This window comes from Apostichopus japonicus, chromosome 21 (assembly GCF_037975245.1).
Source record: "Apostichopus japonicus isolate 1M-3 chromosome 21, ASM3797524v1, whole genome shotgun sequence".
Lineage (NCBI taxonomy): Eukaryota > Metazoa > Echinodermata > Holothuroidea > Aspidochirotida > Stichopodidae > Apostichopus > Apostichopus japonicus.
Window position 1 is genome coordinate 14,714,203 of NC_092581.1, and position 27,464 is coordinate 14,741,666.

The 27,464-nt window shown below is 36.3% G+C and overlaps 1 protein-coding gene across 2 annotated transcripts; it reads right to left on the reverse strand.

The window, feature by feature from the left end:
* Positions 1-258: 258 nt before the first annotated feature.
* Positions 259-19,259, reverse strand: LOC139962782 (uncharacterized). Of its 2 annotated transcripts, XM_071963102.1 has the most exons (10): positions 19,052-19,258; positions 16,888-17,181; positions 13,490-13,702; positions 10,850-11,647; positions 10,134-10,244; positions 7,979-8,088; positions 6,947-7,160; positions 5,872-6,027; positions 4,725-5,077; positions 259-3,662 (listed from the first exon to the last, which is right to left on the reverse strand). In XM_071963102.1, the coding sequence occupies exons 1-10, from the start codon at positions 19,122-19,124 to the stop codon at positions 3,615-3,617; spliced, it is 2,370 nt and encodes a 789-aa protein (XP_071819203.1). In that variant the 5' UTR covers positions 19,125-19,258; the 3' UTR covers positions 259-3,614. The 2 variants fall into 2 exon arrangements, with proteins under 2 accessions (XP_071819203.1, XP_071819204.1); XM_071963103.1 differs by lacking the exon at positions 16,888-17,181 and having other exon boundaries at positions 19,052-19,259.
* Between the last annotated feature and the right edge of the window lie 8,205 nt (positions 19,260-27,464).

A 27,464-nucleotide genomic window follows, 5' to 3' on the forward strand; every position in this document is an offset into this window, starting at 1 on the left:
ATAGGAGTGTCAACACTTTAGCACGTTAAATCTAACTTTAAGATATCCCTCTTATAGTATTTATCATTTATTTGCCAAGCCCGGCCCTATAGGTAAACACATGAACTAATGCAACGTATATATAGGTATACCATGCCACAATGAGAGTACAAAAACCAAACAACTTGATCAATTCTTAACCCTTACATAGAAACTGTAACCGAGTGATTCTGACGATGTGACGTCACTAGTGGAAGGGAATATAGAACCTACACGTGATCAGGTTTTATCATGGTAGTAAATTTATTAAAAACAAAATATGCATTTCGATACAGTATTCGAAGCCTCATATATGGATGAGTTATACGTTGTTACATTTATTTGTATATAAGAAAGACAGAACAATTAAGAAATGAGCAGAATTATGGCCAAAGTACAGTTAACATATTTAGCAACATCACTCTCATAAAGATTAAAGATAAAGTTATTTTATTTAGTTATAACTGCTTCACGTATAATTCAGGTTACATATTTCTTAAAATCGTGTTCCAAATTTGTCACATTGCATAATTTTTGAAAATGTTTAATTTCTTTGACATGACTACAAGATTTATCAGGAGCAAATTATTTTGATAGTGACCAAAGTTATTGAAGTTCCTTTACGAGATTTTGACGATTTGTATATTTTTAAGGAAATAACTAAAAATGTTTACCACTGAACTTAGCGGCAGCGGTTCCAGAGGTAAGAGTTTCGTGGTTCTGAGGAAGCAGGCCATCCCAGCACTTGCACTAGAAACCCCTCAAAAATGTCCATTCTTACAATTAGAAGTTTCTATGGTAAATAAAAGTACATGTTTGCTTCAATTTTTGGTATTTGCCCCCCCCCCCCCCCAAAATGTCAGTTTTTAGTCACATAAAGCTGTAGTTGAAAGTACTCTTCTGGTGAAATGTGAAGAAAATCTGTAATTAAAATAATTTTTTTTTTAATTTGGTTTTAATTTCAAATACTGGAATTTTGCATCGGAATGCAGAATGGATCCATTTTGCCGTAAAGTTTGAAGGTAACGGTGTTGTGTTCCTGATTCAATTCGGAGTCACATAATTACACTGCCCCTCGACGATGGCCACATCTCATAATGAACCGCCGCCCTTGATTCGATCAGTTTAAACATTTCAGAACATGAATGATATACACATTCAAAACAAAATCTCTATGCAGTGAAGACAATGTGTTTCACATATATATTCTTCTTGTTTAACATTTTTGCAGAGACAAAGAAAAAAGATTAAAAGTTATTGTTCATATAGTATTGCAAAATAAAAAACAAACCAAACGGAAATATGACGAAAGGGTTATTAACATGTAACACTAATAGAGTCATTGAAAAATGATTATCAATGGATTTCATCAATAAAACAGTTTCATAACATAGGTGATACACGATTACACAAAACAAAAGTTTGCTTTGCAGAGAAAAAAAAATCAAAGATTTGTCATACATATAATATTGCAAGATATAACGAATTACTCACGACAACGGGAATAGAAACGCTGGATTCCATCTAAGTTGTTCGTTAGTATAGCATGTTAGTACTTATATGTTTAATTGATTTTTAAACAGTGAAAATATTCATAAAGAGCCTCTTACGTCATATGAAATTCTTAACGTTCTCGTTTGTTCTTCAGTTGAAGTTTGTGTTTGAACTTTAGATTGATTACCTGTACGAACCCTCTCACTGTGGGGGAAGTATCACGTAAGCTCAAATATATAATCATTGAAGAGGAACGGGGTAGGGCGGAAAATGTCGAAAATTATCATTTTTTTTCTTTGACATCACAGATAGTTTTACAAAGAAAAGGAGTATCATATGCCTGTTAACACAATTGTAAAGTTAAAGCGCGTACAAATACGATGGCATTTCTTTTGGCAAGCAACTGTGATATTTTAAACCACTACCTAAGAAATGTGTTTACAATATGTTTATTTTGCAAGATGGGACGTGCGGTACCCTCACCAAGCAAACAAAATTCTTAATATATATATGTATATATATATATATATATATATATATATATATATATATATATATATATATATATATATATATATATATATATATATAATATCATGCTCTGAAAGCACTGGTATTGTCAGTACAAACAGTTCCTTACCTTGATCTGTATATAGAAACATGATATTCATCGCTTCGGTCCATGAAACTGATCGAAGGAGAAATGACTTAACATCTTTCATTTATATTCAATTCAGCAATAATCTCACTTATAAAGTCCTATGATATTGAAATAATTGTCCGGTGATAAAACCTAACGCAGAGAAAGATTCAAGTCGAGGAGAAAGCGACGGCCTCCTGCCATACAGGATTAGCGTGTACTATACATACAGTATGCATACCTTGCCAGTAAGGAATACTGCTGATGGAGCTAACTAAATAAATACATCCCATAAAGCAGTTATCGTTAAGACCACGAAGGGTTTATGAATTACATCAACAAGTGGGGTGGCTTGCAATTCAACATTTTAACTCAAATTTGGCATCTAAAACTAAAACTGTGGGTGTGTTACCTCATTGGTTAACGCCAATGCCTTTCAATCATAAGGTCCCGAGTTCGAGTCACTCCAAGATTAATGTATGTCGTCCAGTTACAGAGTTGTTGACAATTGACAATTCATAATCATGGACGTTAAATATGAATGTAAGAGACTGACTTCGGTCAGCTTGCAGCTTTGCTAAACCAATGATGGCTTCTTCGCGAGTTCCAGCTTGCAGGAGGATCTAAATTACATACATACATACATACGTACAAAACTTGAATAGTTTGCATGTGTTACATCGGTGGCGCCATGGCTGTTTAGTTTTGCATTTTCATTTCATTTTCATCTAGGAATGATCTAGCTTGTAAAATTTTACCGTTAAAAATGAAATGACATGTTACATCCATGAACAATACCTGTGGTACATCGAAACATAAAGAAAAAACGTAACATTAATCATTATCTTAGGTTTACCTTTTGTCGGTACGCATGTAATCACATTAAATGAAGGAATGGAATGTTAAACCAATGAAAGTCAAACTAATATATCTCACTGGTAATCGTACAGTTAAGAATAAGTAACAGCTTGGATATAACATCGGGGCCACCGTAGCATCTTCAAAACTAACTTCTTCTGGTGAAGACCCAGACTGGCCACCGATTTGTGGCCCCCTCGCTTCACTGGTGTCAGTTCATTTGCAAGCTTTAAAGTTTCCATCGTTACTTGTGCATATTTTGAGATGATTTTAAAATTAGGTTTCGTAAATATGTGCATTATCTCCTCTTTAAGGCATCGTTTCGAACCACCACCATGTGGCGGAGTCTACTGAATGTGCAAGTTTAAGACTTTTCTGTTAAAGTAGGTGAATGAAAGGTTTATTTGGTATCTTTGTTCAAACATTGGTTAATGCACGTTTTCATCGAAAATTTGCAACAAAACGTGAAGCATATACCGTTAAGCTTTCAGTTTTCGTCAATGTTACGTTTTGTCCTGATGAGAATTTCTTCGAGTGTTCCAGCGAGAACATATATCGAACTTATAGCAATACCTTTGGATTGAATAGATCCATCTGGGAGATCTTAATAATAGAGTATACTGTCAGTTGAATTCACATCATCCCCACCTTCCTGAAAAGAAATAAGAAATGTCAACATGCACATTTTTAACATGTTTTAGAATAAGAAACTGCTTACTAAAATATAACTATATACAACAAACAAAACGATCAACGAGACTTCTTACTACACGAATCATTATGAATACACACCACAGTAATATCTCCATAATGAATTCTCGACCATTATGCCGGGACGCTGAAACATGCGTGTGCAAATATACCATGCAGCAGTGGCGTAGGAAGGTACTTTTGAGTGGGGGGCTGAAGACTGATGCAGGCCGGGGGGGGGGGTCTAAAGGGAGGGGTGTCCCCTTGGATTTTTTTGGCATTTCCAGGTGGCCTCAGATGCAATTTGGTGCAATGTAGCACACTTCAACACCCAATCCATTTTGTAAATAATTTTGCATTTTCACCTGGCCTTAGATGCAATTTGGTGCTCCAAATGAGATTTTTTCTCATTTGGAAATGAAAAAGGGGTTTTCTGACTTGCGAAGCGGGGGCGGAATGATACTTCCGCCCCACCATATTTTTCACTGGGGGGGGGGGGGGGGCTGGCGCCCCCAGCCCCCTGGTTCCTACGCCCTTGCCGTGCAGTCACCAGAGGAATGTCATATAAGACAAAGTTTAAACGTTTCTGAAACATATGTTACGGTGGCTGTCTTTTGGTTTGCATTGTCCATTTCTATATTCTTAAAAACTGATTAATATGAATACATTGATACAGAGTGTGCTCTGCAATAGAGAATCTGTTTTATCTCCATATGGTGCTCTATGTATCATGAACAATGAAGCATGGTGTCATCAGTTTAAACTAGTGACTTAGATCAACTTGGCATTTAAAGTTTATTGTTTCACCAACAAAGCGCTATGAATACATATTTTCTTTGACGTTATAACTTATTACAATACCTATATGGAAAAGAGGTATAATTTTTAATATTTCAAGTTAACTACTTGGAAACGATTGCTAATATTAGCTAATATTAACCAGTCAGTTTTTGTCTCATAGTATGTAACATTCCTTTTAATTTGGTGTTTGTTACTTAATTAAGAATTTCTAAGTAATACTCACGAATGGTATATATGAAACGTTTTCAACGGAGTCTCCCATGACTCGACTCTTGACTTTACGACCGTTTTCATCGGCATAACCATCTGCCGGGTAATCGGGCGTCGGATATCCGTCAACTTCGTCGGTTCCTTTTGCACCGGCAGGATACGGAACAAAATCGGTCAAGCGTCTTTTACTTGTCAAGTGAACGGGCAGCTCGCTTAATGGTATATCCATCGTCATCTCCGCCTTTGTTTTTACGATTCGCTTTGCGAGAAGTATAATGCATGACAAGAGGATAATTACAACAAAAAGCACAGCTAGCGCCAATCCGACCACTGTAGCATAGCGTCCCCCTACTGCTCCTTGGTCAACTGTGTGACGAGAAAAGAAACATTGATACAATGAAATACGAACATGGACGGTGTTCAAAAGTTTGGCCCGTCGGGCCGCGACTTTCTGTAGCATTGTTAGTCAATTGACAGCTATATTTACCAGTTTCGTGAAGTTTCTTTTACGTAATTTATTGTATATACATGAAGACAACCGTGTTTCCATACAAGAAAAAGAATAACGTTCATATAAACGTTGAAGAATATACACTGGTTGAATTTAACGTATAGTTTACAAGACAGTGTTAAAAAAAAATACATTTAGGCCTGCACCATCAATTTAACATTTAACATTGGGCTAAAGAGATATTTCACAGACATTTAACATATTTCAAAGGTGAACAACTCAATTACTGCAGTCATATAGTAACATTCCCGAACCCTCAAATCTTTAATTTAGAGTTAGACTATGACATATCGAAAGTTAACGTATGTCACCTGAAAGACATCCTTTAAGATAGTCGGTTTTTTATTGTACCAAAATACGCCAGTTAGAAAGACTAAATACGGTCACCCGTGCTCAAACTTAAAAACAAAACAATATGAAAAACAACATTTCACTGTTTGCTCACAACCTTGTACTTCACTCAGGCAGCTAATTCTCTAATTTAGACTGTAACCTTTTTGAGCATAGTTTTGACGTTCAGAACCCAAATAAATGAAAATTTTGTATAAAATAACCGTAAATTAATAACATAATGACAATTGGGAAAGAGGCTTAAATCCTTATTTTTTTTAATACCAAAGTCCCAGCGCGATAGTAAAGTAACACACACCTTCTTCAATGCAGTACATTCCTGGCACTGAGTCCTGGTCAATAAACCCATCTTTACAACTGCATTCATATCCGTTCATCTCTTTAATATCACTACATGTACTAACGTTCTCATGGCAGACATTATTTCCCGTGGAGCAATGTTGTAACTGAAACACTAAATTGCCAAAAAATAAAGCGAGAAACAAATGTAAGTTTATATCAATATTTTGTTTTAGCTAATTCAAAGAAAAAAAATGGGTATACCTAAATTACTATTTTTTTTCTTTTATAAGAAAATCATTCAGTCTGATGTAAGGTTTGAGGTCAACTTTATATGAGAGCAATGATTTAAAGTTACAAATAATACAGAAAAAATCTAAAACTGTAATTTGATTGATTTATTCTTGTAAATATTTTATCATAATTCATTGAGGTACACGATTAGTCTATACATCGATAATTATTCTTTCCTTATTATGATGCAGTCCACATAAACAAAAAATCACAAACTTTCCGAAGTTTCGGACAGTTTCATAGATATTATTGTTAAATTATAAGAAGTAATGGTCTTGTACTAATACACTTTAAACTAAACAAAGCCTCTCACAGTGTTATTGCTACTTAAATTTTAAGAATTCACTGAAAATATCACTTTCCATTGCGTTAGCTCAAATTGTTCATTGTTCTTCTCACCTTTCTCTAGGAAACAAAAACTATTTGAACCATTGGCGTAATGGTCATCGCTATTCCAATAACCACTTTCCTTCCCTTCCCCCGAGTTAAGGACAAATTTGACTGATCCCTACTAACATTCGTTTACTTTTTCTTAAATAATAATAATAATAGCAATAATAATACTACTAATAAGAGAGAGAGAGATACTTGGTATTTTTACATGGAACAATGTTCTTACTATGGTAATTAAATAATCTAAGAATTCATCAAAACGGGTATCAAATTAGTATGATGAAACGGCACCTACTTTCAGGTATAAAGTGACCATTGCTAAGTTCGGTATACGTTCAATCAGACACTTTCTGACAATCATGCGATTTACAAATATCAAAACAAGTTGATAATATTTTCAAACATACCTTCAGATGTTATATTCCAAGTTATGGTTAAATTTAACCCAGTTGATTTAAGACCTCCTAGCATTTTGGTAACATCAGCTGCCACGACTGTTATCTCGGTGGAATATTCCGTAACTATGTCAGCAATCACGCTTCCGTTCATGAAAGAGTTCACGTAACATCCCAAGAAGACAGCTCTTAAAGTAGATGTATTTCCAAGCATTATGTTAGTGATCTTGAAGAAGCGGAGACAAAGAGAAAGAGATAGAAAGGCAGAGAGTAAGAATCTTCAAAAATAGATAGAAACTTTAGATAGAAACTTTATTGTCCATTTCAGAAAACGGAAATTATTTCCCGTCGACAGTAAACATAAAACATTAGTGAATACAAACACAATCATACAATAAACAAACTATAAGTGAACAGCTACGAGAATAAAACTAAATAAGCAGAACCAGAACAGTAACAGAGGCAGCACAGAGGGCTGCAAAAAGTGACAGATCACACACTGTGGCCAAGTCGCTTTGCATGTATGGAGCTTCTCATTGAATCTAAACCAAGGTTTCAATTGCAATTGTGCATATTGTACACTGTCCTGCTAAGAGATATGAGTTACAGGTATTTCGTTAATGAACTTGGGTTGCATTGTTTTACCAAGAACAGTATAAAAGAAAATTCAGATCAGAGACGTAAAATTGACACAATTGTAACAAGTCAGAGCTACTAATAGGGACGCCATATACTGACAATACGAAACAAACCACTCCGTCTAATTATCGACATTCATAGACAACTCATATGTCGGTTTATATATATATATATCACAACATATCCATGTGTTTATTATGGATTAATACCGGCTTACTCTTCCCTTCTAGAGGATTCTCCAGATAATACGAGGTTGTTGCTATTAGTTTGTCTGTCGTGTCCTGTCAAGCTCATATTATCACATCAAGGAGGAGACACCTTGCCTAGTATCAAAAGTCAAAACTTCATAAACGAACACAATTAGACTTCATTAAGAATGTTCAAATAATATCAAGAAATACTTACTTCTTCACATATCTCTTCTTGGAGGTTCATAAAAGCGTTTGATGTACGATCGTTGAGATCTTCATCGAATAGTACATCGAGGCTTATGTGGGTGACGAAAAAGGCAATTCCTTGATAGAAATAATGACAAATGAAAGCATAACTTGATGTAGATTGTAAAAAAAGACGTTTTCCTATGCTGAACACAGGATAATTGAAAACAGCAGTTCAAAGGTTTCAGGTATGACCCATGAAAATTATTTTAAAACAAATATTTGACGTGGGAGGATTTAAGATGCCTTGATTTTGCATATGCTAACCACATTTGGCTTTCGATTTTGAAACAATCTTATAAACTTACAATCTAGTTATCCCTGAAAACATTCTTAAGACAAACACTTCACACAAGTATATGTGAGTGAAGAAAAGTATTACGTTAATATTTAGAAACCTACAAATGTATTCTGTATTTGATTAGGTTGTTAAAATAATTCGATAGGCAGCAGCAACCAAATAGGTTTCAACCACAAATATCTCTTAATAAAATTTATATCCAAGTTAAGTATCCAACTTTAGTAATAAAAAAAAGATACATGTATGGATATTGAAAGAAATATGGGTATATTCCCTAGTTTTGTGAACTTGAGATAAATTGTAAAATTGGTAATATTGTAAGAAATTTTAAGAAGCAGAAACATTTAAAACATTGCTTTCAACTACATCTCTTTGTAATTAGCCATTTGATCTGAGTGTGTATTCACAAATAAAATAAAATAAAACATTTTGGAAAGAAAAATACATATTTACAGGATTACTGAGTTGAAGTCTTTTCAATCGATACAGCAAGTTAAAGGCCAAAATTCATTTGCCCAAATCAACTTCTTTGCTTCTAAAGATTTGGTAACAAAGGAAATTGAGTCATCCATGAGTGGGCACTGGATATCTGTGTGCGCTATTTTGTAGTCTAGTAAGACATACTTGCAGGAATAACAAGAGGGCAATCCATTGATGTGCCGATCTCATCTCCTCCATTGTCTCCCCCAAGTGATTGTTGGGTAACATCTGAATGCATCTGGTTGCCATCTTTGTTGATAGGCTGGAATCCAGTTTCTTAACGTATACTTTAAATTAAAGTTTAGTAGAAACCATATTACCTAACCATCACTGTTGTTTCATGCAAGGCATCGAGTTTGGGCTAATTTTCACCTCTGACATATATTGTCCTTACAACCTAACCCTTAACATCCATAAAGGTATTCTAGTATTTGTCTCATAATTCTCTACTTATCGTGTGTGTGGTTTAATGTTTTTCCCCTCTTGTTGAGAAACAGAAAATGGCAAAACACCAAGTTTTATGTTTTTCACCTTTGACCTCTGACGTTAGACCTATTACGTCATCAATTACACAGGCACAAGTTTACATGGTCAGGCATCTACCCACCAAGTTTGAACTTGCTTTGAACTTTGTCCTCGACCCTAAACATAAAAAACTGCACTACTTTAAAGTTCGTCTTATCATTCTCTACATATGATGTGGTTTAATGCCTGTTTCCTACATGTTGATAAGAAGAAAATGGCTAACAATCATTGTTTGGGCTTCTTTACCTTTGACCTTTGACCTATGACGTCATAAATCATACAGGAATGAGACACCTTTGACCTCTGAACTTTGACCTATGACGTCATAAATCATACAGGAATGAGTTTACATCGTCAGGCACCTACCCACCAAGTTTGAACTTACTCCGACTTACGGTAAAGGAGGAATTGGTGACACACACACTCTATAGCAAACTTTAAGCCATTTTGAACTTTGACCCCGACTCTAAACAGCTAATTCTGTCCTATTGTAAATTTATTTCCATACTCTCCACATATCGTGTTGTTTAATGATTTTGTCCTACATATAGACAAGCAGAAAATGGCAAAACACATAGTTTTAGGTTTCTTGACCTGTGACCTTTGAACTTTAACCTATGACGTCATAAAACGCGCAGGCACCACGCACACAATTACGCCCCATGCAAACACACACACACACATACACACACGCACACACACATACTTCCTCCCTCACATTTCTGATGTGGGGTTAAGTGCAAAATCTCATCTCCCTACACAGTACATGTAGGGAGATGAGATAAAAAATGTTATAGACGCTTAACGTTATACTAACCTATGCAATCACGATCTCTATAGTACAATCCTGGTCTGCAGTCGCAGGTGTTTGTTCTCTGGACGCATACTTGTTTCTCTTGCGGGCAATCAGAACTCCTTGTGCATGCAGCTAGAAGCAGAGATACGAACGCCTTTATCAGTACAGTTTAGAGCACACATATTAAATATCTCCATCTTTCATTCGATTAAATAGGTTGGTCTCCGTGGTAACAATAGTTTACAGCACATGTTTTCAAAATTGTTCGAATCCGGTATCCTAGCACGGTAGCAACTAACTATATTAATTAAAAATGCCAAATGAATGAAACCTTAATATATTTATTTTTTATTTGAATATAAAATTTATCTGACTGTGAGAATGGATATAAAGATTCGTATTGCAGGAGAAGAGCGCACCCCATTTTCTCTTTAATTCTTCCATTTCGATCTTTCACCACTAGCACTCTAGGTTGATTAATGGAACATTGTTGTGATTTTTTTTTTAAAAATATTATTCTATTGTTACGCGTATTCACATATTGTGGCAAATTTATTAACAACTGACCCCCAACCCCATTGGGGGGGGGGGAACGAAGGAAATGTTTGTAAGCTCTACCACCATTTCTATTTTGTTTTCCTCTGAAGTCATCTGACAGTGATTTTGGTTACTTGAAATGCACACCACATTTACATAATACAGTAATACTAGCTAGATAGGACGCATCCTTGACCAACCTGATTTCCGAGAGGTTGGCACCGAAGCAGACGTGGTAATGGTCAATTCACTTCTTTCAGTTACAGTTTCAGGGCTAGGAGGGAGAGAAGAAGAGGGATAGAAATCTGCTTCCGTTGTGTCCATCTGTGGTTCAGTAAAAAGAGTCACATTATTATCAGATGTGTATAGAGACGTCACGACTTCATTTGTGGTTCTACCGGACGTCGGAGGCGAAGCTTTTGTGGTGATACGTGGAGTCGTAACTGTTAGTTCCTCTACCGAAGTTGCGGTATCAGATGCGGTCGAAGGTGGTCCTTCTGACAATGTTGTGCCATTCCCAGGAGAAGCCAATTTCGATGTGACGAGCTCAGATGTGCTTCTTCCAGTAGAAAGAGTCTGGGTAACATCCTTAGTTGCGAGACCAGCAGTTGTCGACATTGGCAAATCGTAAGTTGTAAGATTTTCTGGTAACGTTAATAGGGATGTCGCCACTTCAGTAGTGGTTTCTTCGGTCATCAGTTTTGGAGAGGCCGTTGAGATTGCCTTTGTTATCACTTCCATAGTTGAAGGTATAAAAAGGTTTGTTGTAACCTCCTCCTGAGTCGTTCGCCTGGATGTTGAAGTCGCATTCGTTAGTTCTGGAGAGTCAGTTTTAGTCATGCTAACTATAGTCGTCGAAAGTTCCGCTGTAATAGGGATCGTATGTGCTTCATCGGTTACCATATTTGTCGCAATTGAGACTCCGGGTGTAATTAGTGGCTTTGTTGCCATGCTAGTGACCTCTCCTTCCGTTATGGTTGGTAAAGTACTCGTAAGCACTGCGAATAAAAGTGAAGGAGAAGGACTGATAATCTGTCGATAAAGTACGGATATGTTCGTTCACTTTAAACGTTCAAATTACGGTTATGTTCGTTTTCTTTAATGACGTAGAAAGTATGTCGAATAACTAAATATGAATTGGATATCTGGCAGCATCACGTTGGATCCATGAAAAGCATTAAATGTGTATTTTGGGAGTCGTACGTTTTCTTTCCACGTTGTCAATGTGAACAAAATGTGTTTTCACAGCAATCAAACATTCAATGAACTGAAGTAACGATTATCTATAGTGGCATATTTGAATTTTTATCTGGTGTATATTCCAAAGAACTATATTATCTTCGACCGAAAATTCTTTGGTTTTGTCCGAAAAATAACTTTTAAATGCAATCATGCTTTATCTTTTATGTTGTAAAACCGTTACTATCGATCTGAATATTTTGTGAACGATGAAACATTGAAAATGAACACTGAGACTCTAGAATGTCTTTTGTTCGTGACGCTCTGCAATCATTCGATGTTCTAGCAGCTAGTTCGTCGAATATTGAATATTAACCCGATTCCTGTGTGCAGTTAATCACAGGTGTTAGTATCCCATCATCGCATGAAGAGTAAATCATGTCTTCTGGTAGGAAGCCAGCGATACATTGAAAGTTGTGACTTTGGCCATGAGGAACTGATTCACCACTTGTTAATGTTGAAGAACTGGCATTTGCAGGAAAGGTGCAAGATGCTTTAAAAGAAATGTGTGCAAATGGGATTGACTGATGCAAATTGATGGACACTCTTAAATGTAGCTCATAGCTATGAAAACAAAAGCAGCCCTGATTCTCAAATGAAACATCCAACTTTCCATATATGACCATGGAAGTAACAACGTATCTACACCCAAGACTATGCTTTTTGCAAGCTATCATTTGTCACCCGATAAATCATTCATGACACCATGCAATGGACAATAGTCCGTAATCTGTGATGTCATTATTGCATACGCTTTGCAAAATATTTACTGTCTTTGCATGATTTACTTGATTTGGCTTTAAATTATGGTACACTGTGGAATGTGTATCAGAATTCGCGGATTCGTCAAAGTGAATGTCATTAACGATTTGGATTTTACAGGTAATAAATTTGTACCTTTAACAAGAATGCGAAAGATATGTTTGACTATATTTGCCATGGTGATACCATTTAGTATATTTTCTGTTAAACCTGTCATCGGCAGATATTTTTTGACTACAGAAAGCTTACAGAAAATATTTGAAAAATAATCCAATATATATCGTTTTATCTCCAATGTCAACAGTTGTTTCGGTTAATCCGGCATCTGTTGAGTCGTTTGTGTTCATAATTGTAGGAGTAAGAGTTGAGACATCAGTCGTTTCCACAAATACATCCCATGTTGTCGATACATCCATGTCATTAAAGTGATCGAAACCAAATTTCGTTTCAAGTTTTATTCAATTGTACCTAAATTATATCCATTACGAGTTATATATTCATTTTAAGAATATTATTCCCCTTTCTCCTCCCCCTCATCCGCCAGACAAATACAATTTTTAGAGGAGGAAAGGTCTAGTAGACTATCCAGAAGGTTAATAAATATATGTGGTATAAGCAGACGTAAGGTTATGAAAACACTTGATTAACCACTCTGTTGACCCCGATATTTGTCTTTTTCAATGCCTCAGTTTTGTAGATCTCGTTGTTCATATATCTTCAAAGGCTTTTCTGTATTCATTTGAGAGAGCCATTGCTATGTCAGAATTGCATACGTTGTTTTCATTGCTTAGATAAATAGTAAAACCAAGTATGATGAAATGAATGCAAAAGATACAGACCTATCTGAGACATTGTTGACAACGAGACATTGGCCGTTGTTAATGTTGCTGCTGGCGTATTCATAGCCACGCCATTCGATGTCGACGCCAATCCGTCTGTTGCCGTCATTTTACCTCCAGTTGTTTCGGTTAATCCGGCATCTGTTGTTACTTCTGATGTTTGTTCCTCCATCGTAGTTTCTTCATAAGTGGTCTGCGATTGCGTTGTTTCAGCTGTTTATAAATACCAACATAGGGATAGATACATTTTATGGGGACAGTATGGCTTGTGTCTGTCACAATGGCTGTTCTATACGCGGGTGTTTTTCGTACTCAGAGAGGCGTGTGAAAAGGTTGCCCTCTGAGTTCCTATCTGTTTATACTGTGCGCTGTAATCCTAACTCTGTACACTAATAACAGTAAGAATTTTAGAGGTATCGTTAGCGGGGATAAGGAAACCAGACTTAATTAATATGCTGATGATACTGCAGTTATCCTCGACGGGAGTAAGAAGTCATTAGACGAAGTGCTTAGAATTTGACATGATTTGAACTCTCTTCTGGATTTACAGTTAATCTTGAAAAATGTAATATGTTTCCACTTGGCCCTTATTTTCAAGGCCAGCCTGTTTCGTATAGGATATTACTATCAATGTATCACTTGGTCCAGTGACGATGTTAGGTATCACTTGTACTAAATGATCGGGATGACCTTTTCCTGCTAAAAGTTTTGCCGAAACGTTCACGCCTAAAAAGCTGTGTTCGGATCTGGTCGGGATCTCACTCAAGTAGGTTATAGTGTTATTGTTAAGTGACTGATTTTTTGTGTGTGATTATTCCAAGACGTTCAATCTGTAGGAGAATCGTTTAAGCCACCCCCACTGCCAGCGTTTCGTCACCCCCACCTTACATTTCTACTCACTTCCTCCAGACCCCAGACTCCATATTCTACCTCCGCAGGTAATTTCCGTTGCGGAATACCTCGGTGCCAAATATTCCCCCATATTAACCCGGGCATGCACCGTCATTTAAAAATGGGCGCCGTGGTTAAAAATTCCCATAAATAGATTGCTTACACTTATGGGTAAAGGCGATTCAAATATATGTTTCTTCTGCTAGAAAGAGATTGAACACGCGTGTACACCTTGGGAAGGGGGGGGGGGGGGGTTGGCGGTGTAGTGATGCATCCAACTTTATCAACTGGATGTCGAATTAAGATTTCTGAACATAGAAAGTTTGTTTTTTCTAAAGACGATATCTTTTTCGGCTTCCGTAATCATGAGTGCCACCCATATAAATGTCTTATCTTAATAATTAGGCATCGCACTACTTAATGTAAAACGTATAAAACGACATGTGGTAAAAGGAAAATAAAATTGTGTTTCGTAAACTCCAAATTATAGGCTATCGTAAGTCAAACGTGGGTGTCCCTCCGAGGTTATGACACCACAGTTGTCATAAAACCACATTTCGGAATGAGATCTGTAACTCCATAGATTATCTACTTGTTAATTGTTCTTCATTAGCTTGAGTGATCGAGCTTCATTGTGAAAAAATGAAGAAATAACGATAATATCCAAATTGCTTTCTGAAAACATTTCATGCCGATGTTAACAAAACAATTTTTATTAGCAAAATTATCGACTGGAATGAAAGCGTGAGTCACTCTCTAACTTAATTCTTTTAATTAGACAATCTATGTTAGAAGAAGTGATAGTTTCATTTATTGTAATTTGGGGGTTTTGCTGACACTCAATCAAAGGTTATACAATTGTAAATTGTGGAGCAAATGCAAAAGCTTTCTCTTCAGCTGCGGTTCACACTTTTTTGCACAAGAGTGCCAATTAACTCCTAAAAAAGAGCTATCACCCAATAGAAAAAACAAATGTAAAAATTAACAATGTATAACTATCTTAGTTGTTTGGTTAATTATATACTACATGGTTTACTGTTAATAAACACCTCCAGTTTACTGTTAAAGATCCCAACAAGGAGTAATTAGAATAAGGAGACGCATTGAATATCTATAAAGACCGCAACTTCCGACGGGGTGGGTGAGGTTACGGCTGTGGTTACGGGGTTAGGTTACGGGCGAGGCTACGGTGAGGGTACGTGGTGGGATGCGGTTACCCCATCATGCACCCTAACCAGATTCTATATACGTAACGGCACGGTTTTAGTTGGCACCTTTTTGTATGTTATCTATGAAACAACAATTTCGAAGTTACGACCGAATGCTGAGTTTCATATTTGATAATCACTCCTAATGTTACTCACTTTGTGAAAAGTATGGCATGAACGATATCGTGATGCAAATTGATATCAGCCACCTGTAACGAGCCATCTCATTTACCGTGTGATGAAAACTCTTCCAAATTGAATATTCTGCTATCCTCTGGACACCAACATGTTCTTCATCACAAGATATCTTCACATGAATAATGTTTTACGTATAAGCTTGCCCTACTTAGTAAAGTTGTTAAAAAAATCACGAGGAAAAAATGGACTTTGTATAGTGATAAAATGTATTTGGCAAAATAGTGTCATGTTAATTTATTTTACAGTACATAACTAAAATAATGTACGGATAAGCTTGGCCTAGCGGTTGCAGTCGCTAAACAAACTACGATAAAAAGGACTTTGAACAACTTTAGCTAAAATGAGTAAGTTTTATATATTTTAGAGTAGCCTACACAACTTAAACTAAATTGGCATGGAATTTATTTTCTTTAGTGGAATTTACTGTAAAAGTAAGTTGTGCCATTTTGCTTGTACTGAAATTGCTGCCCCCTCACACCCTTTGTGGTACTGAACTGAAATGAGAGTGATTAGATATGTATATAGTGTACAATAGTGGGAGGGGTACCATACGTTAACATAGTAACATGCATTTGGACAAAAACTAGTTTGTGTAGGTAAGTATTTAGGTGCATGCATGTTAACAAAACAGTTTTTTTCGAGAACTCTAGCGTAATGGAAGTTGAACCTTGGTGTAGTATTTCTGGACAAGGACTATGTAATAAATACATTTATTATTACATCATAGTGTCAAAGCCACAAATATGAATCGCTACGAACCATTTACACTGTACCAACATAATAGGATAAAGGATATCATCCGCCAGACAATTCAAATTTAAGAGGGGGAATGGTCTAGTAGACTACACAGAAGTAACTCAATATATGCGGTATATGCAGACGTAAGGTTATGAACACACTATGTTGACCCCGATACTTGTCTTTCTCAATTGCCTCAGTTTTGTGGATCTTGTTGTTCATATATCTTCAAAGGCTTTCTGTATCCATTTGAGAGAGCCATTGCTATGTCAGAATTGCATACGTGTCTTTCAATGGTTTACTAAAATACATCAGATAAATAGTGAAACCAAGTATGATGAAATGAATGCATAAGATACAGACCTGTCTGAGAATCTGTTGACAACGAGACATTGGCCGTTGTTAATGTCGCTGCTGGCATATTCGTAGCCACGTCAGTAGTTGAAATTGCTGTCGTTCCTGTTGGTATTTCTGACACCATTGTGGTTCCTATAATTGTAGTAATGCCATTCGGTGTCGACGCCAATCCGTCTGTTGCCGTCGTTGTATCTTCAATGTGAACAGTTGTTTCGGTTAATCCGGCATCTGTTGTTACTTCTGATGTTTGTTCCTCCATCGTAATTTCTTCATAAGTGGTCTGCGATTGCGTTGTTTTAGCTGTTTATAAATAGCAACATACGGATAGATACATTTTATGGGGACAGTATGGCTTGTGTCTGTCACAATGGCTATTCTATACGCGGGTGTTTTTCGTACTCAGAGAGGCGTGTGACAAGGTTGCCCTCTGAGTTCCTATCTGTTTTTACTGTGCGCTGTAATCCTAACTCTGTCCACTAATAAGAGTAAGAATTTTAGAGGTATCGTTAGCGGGGATAAGGAAACCAGAATTAATCAATATGCTGATGATACTGCAGTTATCCTCGTCGGGAGTAAGAATTCATTAGACGAAGTGCTTAGAATTTGAGATGATTTGAAGCTCTCTTCTAGTTTTACAGTTAATCTTGAAAAATGTAATATTTTTCCACTTGGCCCTTATTTTCAAGGCCAGCCTGTTTCGTATAGGATATTGCTATCAATGTATCACTCGGTCCAGTGACGATTTTAGGTATCACTTGTACTAAATGATCGGGATGACCTTTTCCTGCTAAACTTTTTGCCGAAACGTTCACGATCTCACTCAAGTAGGTTATAGTGTTATTGTTAAGTGACTGATTTTTTTGGGTGATTATTCCAAGACGATCAATCTGTAGGAGAATCGTTTAAGTTACCCCAACTGGTAGCTTTTCGTCACCCCACCTTACATTTCTACTCACTTCCTCCAGAGCCCAGACTCCATTTTCTACCTCCGCAGGTAATTTCCGTTCCGGAAAACCTCGATGCCAAATATTTCCCCATATTAACCCGGGCACTGTCAGTTAAAATTGGGCACCGTGCTTAAAAGTTCACATAAATAGATTGCTTACACTTATGGGTAAGGCCGATTCAAATATACGTTTCTTCTGCCACCCATATAAATGTCTTATCTTAATAATAAAGCATTGTACTACTTAATGTAAAACGTATAAAACGAATGTGGTAAAAGGAAAGTAAAATTGTGTTTCGTAAACTCCAAATTATAGGCTATCGTACGCCAAACGTGGGTGTCCCTCCGAGGTTATGACACCACAGTTGTCATAAAACCACATTTCGGAATGAGATCTGTAACTCCATAGATTATCTACTTGGTAATTGTTTGACGTTATTCGATAACAGCATCACATTTCATTAGCTTGAGTGATCGAGCTTCATTGTGAAAAAAATGAAGAAATAACGATAATATCCAATTTACTTTCTGGAACATTTCACGCCGATGTTAACAAAAATAAAATCTTATAAGCAAATTTATCGACTGGAATGAAAGCGTTAGTCACTCTCCAACTCACTTCTTTTGATTAGACAATATATTTAAGAAGAAGTGATAGTTTCATATATTGCAATTTTGGGGGTTTTGCTGACACTCAATCAAAGGTTATAAAATTGTAAATTGTGGAGCAAATGCAACAGCTTTCTCTTCACTTTACAGTTTACACTTTTTTTGAAGAGTGCCAATTACCTCCCCCCAAAAAAGGAGCTATCACCCAAGAGAAAAAAATGTAAAAATTAACAATATATAACTATCTTAATTGTTTATTTAATTATATACTACATGGTTTACTGTTAATAAACACCTCCATATTACTGTTAAAGATCCTAACAAGTATTTCGAATAAGGAGACGCATTGAATATCTATAAAGACCGCAACTTCCGACGGGGTGGGTGAGGTTACCCCTGTGGTTACGGGGTGGGTGAGGTTACGGGTGAGGCTACGGTGAGGGTACGTGGTGGGATGCGGTAACCCCATCATGCACCCTAACCAGATTCCTTCTACGTTACGGCACGGTTTTATTTGGTGCCTTTTTGTATGTTATATATGAAACAACAATTTCGAAGATACTACCGAATCCTGAGTTTCATCTTTGATAATCTCTCTTAATGACGTGTACTCACTTTGTACGTCGCAAAAGTATTGCATGAACGATATCGTGATGCAAATTGATATCAGCCACCTGTAACGAGCCATCTCATTTACCGTGTGATGAAAACTCTTCCAAATTGAATATTCTGCTATCCTCTGGACACCAAAATGTTCTTAACTACAAGATATCTTCACATGAATAATGTTTTACGTATAAGCTTGCCCTACTTAGTAAAGTTGTTAAAAAATCACGAGGAAAAAATGGACTTTGTATAGTGATAAAATGTATTTGGCAAAATAGTGTCATGTTAATATATTTTATAGTGCATAACTTATATAAAGTACGGATAAGCTTGCCTACCGGGTGCAGTCGCTAAACAAACTACGAAAAAAAGGACTTTGAACAACTTTAGCTAAAATGAGTAAGTTTTATATATTTTAGAGTAGCCTACACAACTTAAACTAAATTGGCATGGAATTTATTTTCTTTAGTGGAATATACTGTAAAAGTTAGTTGTGCCACTTTATTTGTTTGTGTTAAATATATAGTTGTGTACATAAACCAACGGACAGCCCTTTTGGCAAACACTTTTGCGATACTTTACTGTACATACTGTTCAATAGTACGATGCATTTAACCTATTTAAACTATACTTCCGGCAACCGCTTTACTTCCAGCAACTGCTGAAATATCAGTATCAGGCATTTTTCAGAGGCTATGCACTGTCTCTGTGCCCGTGTGTCTATAGTAATAAGTATTAGTTGTTTTTGTTGTAGTATTAATATTACTAGTAGCAGTGGTGCTACTATATAAGGAGTAGCATTAGCAGTGGTAGCAATAATAGCAATAGTAGAAGCAGTAACAGTAGCAGTGGTAGCCATGCAAACCGTATTTGTTTGAAGCACTTTTCAGATGCCGTACTTCAGAAACAGGGACATAGCAGTAGCTACTGCAGTAGCGATAAAGTATCATTGACAGTAGTATTAACATTAGTAACAGAAACAGCGGTAGACGTAATAGACGTAGTAGTAGTATTAGTAGTAGCAGTTCTTCTACTAGCAGTATTAGTTAAGAGTAGTACTAGTAGAAGTACTACTATTAGTTGTAGTAGTATGGTAGTCTGGCTACTAGTAAAAAAGAGTAACATAAACGGTGATAACAGTAGCAGCAACAGTATGAGTGGTTGTGGTAGTGGTACTATTAGTATTCGTACTAGTAGCAGTACTTCTACTAGTAGTAGTATTTTAGAGTAGTATAGTAGTAGTACTACTCCTAGTTTTAGTAGTACTAGTTGTTTGGCTACTAGTAGAAAGAGTAACATAAGCGATGATACTAGTAGCAGCACTATTAATAGTCGTAGTGCTATTGGTACTATTAGTAGTAGTTATGCAAAACACGAATCAGTAAAATAAATTTGATAGAGTATCTGCTTCTTCCACTTATTGTAAAATATTATGAAACATTTGCAATATTGTTAAATGATTGGCTTCTTCTTTAAGGGTAAACAAAATTCAGTTTTTAGATATCTGTGCAAAAAAATCAGCAAAATTCTATGGGCACGTAGATTGGTGTATAGTTCATGAATACAAGCGTATATTGGTGTGTATAGTTCCGAGTACAGCGAATGAGAGCAAATACTTAAATATCTAAGTGTCATTGGCGCTATTTATCAATTTTAAACTCGAAAGGCCACAATGACAAGTGTTGAGTAGTGACGTCCGCATATTTTATCGATCGGCGGATGTGGTTTTGGATAAGGAAAGGCAGGTAATGGTAGAAACCGAACTTATTATTGATAAAAACGGTACGTAAGAAAACATGAATACAAGCTAGGTAATAATGTTAAGTTGAATAAATATTACCGCTAAGATTAGAATGAAAATTTTTAAGTTTTCAGCAAATCAGACCTATTGTTTATGATATCGTCTCCTATAATGTATCTGATGTTTTCCTTTCTTATTGTGATTGGTTTATTATTAATATCATTTTGTCACTTATAGAACTGCACTTAAACATGTATAATCGAACCTTTGGGATAAATTGATGGTTAGTTTATTTACATCGCAAAATATCTTTTGAAAAAGATCGGAATATATAAATGGTAACTCTGTTAGTTGCTCAAATTTCGTTTGAAATATTACAGATAATTATTTTCGTTTCATACAATTTGTGGTTTGGTCGTTCAGTATCAAGAAATAGTTCTGATACGTCATCCTGGTCATCTTTATTATTATCTTCAAACATTTTTATTAATACAATTTTATTGACGTTTGTTATCGCCCCTGTGTGCAAGACGGTTCCGAAGAAAGAAACGCAACTGTAAAGTAACATTTATGAGCTACACTAACAAACTCCAACTTCCCAGTTAAGAACACCTGAAACAGTCAAACATAGTGAGTTTGGACTTTAACATAGCAACAACGGAGTCCTGCACGTAAAACTCGCGTTATTTAAAGCGTTCATGGAACATATGAAAACTACACAAACTGTATCAATAAAATATAAACATTGACAAGGAAGTACACTCGAATTTTCACCTTGAATTGAAATATTTTTCTCTTCTGCTTTTATTCAGTGTTAAAAGGTGAATGGTTTGTAGGTCTTACATTAATTAGTCACCTCATCGACTTAAAATCATGGAGTAAATAGGAGGGCGGACACGCAATACTGCCAATGCATTGGCTCTGTGGTATACCAAGGAATGACGTTCGCCATGACCGAGACGGGCATGAAATATGGCGGAATAATACATGTGCGTATTACGCAGATTTGGTAACGGAGGATGACTCTCCATGCAGGACGGAACAGCAGATGCCCTGAGCTTATCTATATCCACATGTGTCGTTAAAATGCAAACGATATGGACAGTGACTTGTTACTATATAATAACTATATGAAATTCGATGGGATAGAACATTTACAAACTCAACCCCAACTCTGTCATCCTTTCTGACCACGATTTAAGTTTCCCAGTAACTCACGGTACACCCGTAGTAATCATGTCGAAAGCTCTATAACATTAACCTGGTGGAGACAGACCACAACCAACGGTGGCAAAAAGCGTTTAAAAACCACACTTCTAATTCACGTTTGACTTAAATCAAATTACTACTGCTACTGTTACTGCTACTGCTACTGCTACTGCTACTGCTACTGCTACTGCTACTGCTACTGCTACTGCTACTGCTACTGCTACTACTACTACTACTACTACTACTACTACTACTACTACTACTACTACTACTACTACTACCACTACTGCTACTGCTACTGCTACTACTACTACTACTACTACTACTAATTAATTGGCCCTAACTTAGACCGAAAACGTATTTTTTGACATATTTTCTCCAAATGTAGAGCCATCTCTCTACATATGCCTGTGAGGCTCCTGATTTGATTCCTTGTATGTCTTAGCTAGTTGTATGAGATAGGGTCAGTTGACTTGACATTTTTCACTGTTCTCAACATTTTTTTGAAAAAAAGGTCAAAACGACCGGTTTTTTGAATGTAAACAAATCTTTGAAGACAAAAAAAAAAAAAAAAAGACCATGTGACCCCCTCGGAAAAATGTTGTTTATTGATGCAGGCTGTCTTATGTGCAAAATAAAGCTATGGGAAGCTCTCTAGTGTATTCCTATCTCGAGAAATGACTTTCTAAAAACAAGGTTTTTCAATGGTCCACAGTTGGACCACCTGATGCCAAGGAGTTAAGGGGGAGTTGAAACCTTTTTGCTTCCTCAGCCCTAGAAAATAATAATACAATGGTTCCAGTTGTAACGTTGTGCATCTCACGAGGCCTGTAGCTAGGGTTCGACTTTTTGTGGGGGCTGGGACCTGGGGATGGAGGGGGGCTGATGTTCGTATTGAAATGGGTCTAATGGTAGGGGAAATCCCTCCCCTATGAGGATTATGTATTAGATGTGGGGTTAGATGCCAAGTGGTGATTGCATTTCCATCATTACAGTAGTGTAGAAAAAACATCCCTTCTCCTTGCGTGGGTGGTGGGGGGGGCGTGTTTTACCAAATGTTAGCCATTTGGAAGTAATTTCAGGGGAAAATGTGCCCTCTTCTTCTCCTTCACCTTCAACTTTACATTCTTCTTTCATTTTGCTTATTAACATAGTAATGGATCATGTGCAGTTTATGAACAATGTCTAACTGTTGCACCTTTCAAATAAACAAATCAAAGTACAACATGTGTCTATCAGTTTGATTGTCACACACTATTATATGTTCTGTGCATCTGATACTTAAGGTATATGAAACCTCGTGCTGGAAAAATGAATAAGTCGTGTTTAATATACTTTTGGACTTGAGCAGGGTAAATTAAGAGTAACAAAAACAAGAGTTTATGCATGAACATATTTGCTTCTTGGTTAAACATGAAAGAGGACCGTTCTTGTAAACGTTTGTTAATGATTGGAATAGTCATTGTAAACTTGTATGGATTCGTGATATCGCAGGGTGAGTAAACTCCGTTCCGGATCTAATTACCATCCTCCCGGACGAAACATAGTACCATTTTATTGAGCTCACTGTCAACTCTTTAACAACTCACTTGCTTAAAATAAAAAAGAAACTTTTGGATTTACTATCTAAACATTGTTAAGGGATACTCTGGTGGTGTTTATCGAAACTGCCGGCCATTTTCTGATTATCGATAAAATCCGAAGTTTTGTTTCAAATGTGGTCATATTTTTGTGAAACATCTAGTAACAGCAAATTGAATGATTTGATAAAGGCAATTGAGTTGAAATTGATGTGGTATTTCTTTTTTTATTGTATATAATACTCTAATCTACAGAGAAAAATCATAATGGGCCTACTCTAAAAAAAAAATTGCATCTTAATACAATTTAATTTTGCTGCCCCAACCAAAAAATGTTGTGAAAATTCGGGCAATATGCTAAGGATTTTTCGGGCACCTACTGAAACAAAAATAATTGCAATGTATTTTTCAATGGTTAAACTGATATTATTATTATCATTATTATTGTAACGACTTCCCCAATAATTAAACCAATGTGGAAAGGTAATAACACGGCAAATGATTGTATGTTATTGGCATGCGATGTAAAAGCCGATGCATGCCTATATGATATGCACATTAACATGTTGAACGCGCGAGAAGAGCGCGAAACATTTTGGTTATATTTTTCGGGCAAGTCGCCACAGCCCCCCCCCCCCCAAAATCAAATTGGGCTCCTACGTTTATGCCTAGTTACCTAGTTCGTTGGGTGTATTTAACTTGGATAGAGTATACATGCTTCATGTGTATACTTTCGTGTCATTACTTTGCTAACACAAAATACCGAGGAAGTTATTTTGACTAAATGTAATCGTTACCACCCTATACCGTCTTGTGACCTTCAAACTTATGTTCTTGAAATTTAGATAAGAACTAAATTCATAGCAATATCTATCAATTCATAGCGTAGACATAGCTATGAAGACTCTACGTGCGATTCTAGTCTAGCCAAATGTTTGCCACTTCAGCCGTTAGCATTCAAACTGTCAAGTTGAATTTGATAAATGGTATCATCGATAGGCCAACAGATGAAATACATGATTACTAATATTATATTCTCTGGTTGCTGCAAACCATCTGGCTATATTCAGCAGAAGGCTCTGTTTCTTTTAAACAAATTTCCCATTCATCCTATAGAAAATGGAAAATATTAACGGACTGAAAATTGGTCTTAAATCGGTCTTAAGCGCGTGAATTTTCGTGACGTGATGTATTTTATATGTGCAGGTCAACGATGATTACTAACAAGGTAGTACTTGCCCAACCCGTGACTCTTTTGCGTAACATATATTGCAACGTCCTAGAAAAGTGTACTCGGAAAAAGCCTCTAATCCAAGTCCAGATTCGAGTATTATTGCTCTGGAAATACGGACACGTTTAGTTATCTTGGGACAATTGGATTGTCCAGTCACGAACGATAACGACCGACGGCTGAAGCTTTCCTCGAATGGGCGAATAATTGCTTTTTGACTACTTCGTTATCACGTACATCGCAGTGAATAACATAGTACTTCAACCGTTACATAAAAAAGATTGATTGCACTAATCACTATAACCATTGGCTTCCAAATGATAGTTTCATCAGTGATCCACAATTAAGCAATACATACCATTACTTAAATGACTGAATATATTCTTACAGCCTGCGATACAAGAACTCAGTGCGAACTGGAATTATCAACTAGTATAGATGTTTCAGTTACATGTGTCATTTTACCCTACGGGCCAACCAACCCACCGTGTTATGGACACGGATCCCGTGTGGTAGATTGTAACTGTGTTAATCCTGAATCGAAATTATCGGAAGTTGGTGCTACATATTGGTGCAATGAAACCGGTGACTGGGATGGAAACCTCTTTGAGCTTCAATGTAAAGGTGAGTAACAAATTGATTAACTTAAGCGTTCCATCTTAATCAACTTGCGTACTTTTTACTTGTTATTTTTACTTTTTGTGACTAAATTCTGGTACTGTAACATATAAATATATATGTTATATATGATATATTATATACATACATACCATTTTATCTGAAACCCTTATTGATGCAGTTTTAGATAAAATAATCATAATGATCATTTTCTTTTATCGTAACGTGTATTCTGTACACAATGTAGATCCGTGCTATACCGACGCTGGTTACAACGTCGTTGCAGAAAATCCTGCAGGCGAACAAACTGATATCATTCAAGATGGTGAATACGTGCAATACTCTTGCCCAGAGAGCTTTATAAGCATTGGCACACCAAGCGTTCAGTGTTTCGATGGAGTATGGGGCGATCACGAAATATTTGAATGCAAAAGTAAGCAATAATGATTATCTACTATTTGTTTGTTCTATTGATATTCTTCATTCTCATTACTGCAGTATCGTCCTTTGTATTGAAAAATGTTATCAGGCCAATAACCTATCTTTTCCAAAGCAGCTTAATATTTTCCGCTTGTCTTTTTTTGTGTGTGTTCAGGATCAAGTGTCGTATAACGAATGTCAACTACGGATGTCTTGAATGTCCTGAAATGTATTTACTATGTGTATAGCGTCAAAGTCATACAATGGTGAATATTTTTCATTATATATTGTATGTGGTTCGCAGTGATGTATTTAAATACGTCATAGCTGACAAGTGTCTCTAAGTACATTACTAATTAAACATACGACCACTCTGAGAAATATATCATTTGGAAGTTGACCTTAGCAATGATTTCATTGTTATGTCTAACAGTTTGCTTGATATTAGCGACAAAAGACATATCAAATATCCCCAATCATGTCCTCTGTGAGTGTGAAGATGTTTCTTAATATTCTGCTCTCCACTTTTCATGGTACAGAATCACTATTTTCTTTACCTAGGTAAAAGTTGCGTTATCTTTGCACCCACGAGTTTTTCTTACACGTATCACGCAGTGTTACAAACACAATATGTCCACTTTGAATTGCGTAACTGCAATATCTATCTTAATGTTCACAGTTTTTACTTTTAATATCAAATCATTCAATTACAAATAAACGTAACAATTTCTTCTACTTTCGAAGCTCAGCAATTAGAACTTGAATAAAAAGTATAAATTCACAGTAAAACAATAATATACACGAAAGAAATTATTCTTCATGCAACCTCCGTAGCCAGTCGCCAAGCCTAGTCACACAGTAAACTTTGTTTACCATGCATAGGCATGGATAGGTAAGAAAATTACATGATGAAAATTCAGTCCTTAATTATGATGTTGGTGCCCATTTTCGATTACTTTCCTCAATGATTCTGAATCAGCTATGGGCAATTCCTTCCTACATCAGTTAGCACAAAGCAATGATGCCATCAGACGCAATCGCCCAATTTCCAATCAACGTTTGTCTTTATTCGTTACTATTTGTAGGGGATCCATACGAAATATCAGTTATAACCTGTTTTCAACAGGAACTAAGATGAAGGTGTTCAATTTGCATGCAGACTATGGTTCAGAAGTCCATCTGTCGAACGTACCCCCCTCGTTATTATATTCTGATCTGATTGGTGATTAACTCAGTACATCAGTAAATAAATATATACTACGACTTGTGTACACAATGATTCTATTGTAACATTATAAATAGTAATGTAAACTGATTTATCGTCTGTGTGTGTGAATGATATTCAACACTTGCTATCGTTTTGAATTGAACAAGATAATCGTCTTGATACTAGTCAATACACAGTTCACAGTAGAAGTAGTAGTACATTAGTTTGTCTATGCAAGTTTCATCCCAACTTATGCGCTATAATACTTAGTCGATATTCTAAAACACCATTGCCAACGTAGTTGACAATGATGACAGTTAACAAATTGTGTCACCAATCACATGTCATCTTCAAAAAGCAACAATAAGAACATATGTAAGCAACGAAGAACACAAATTGTTCAAGTTACACAACAA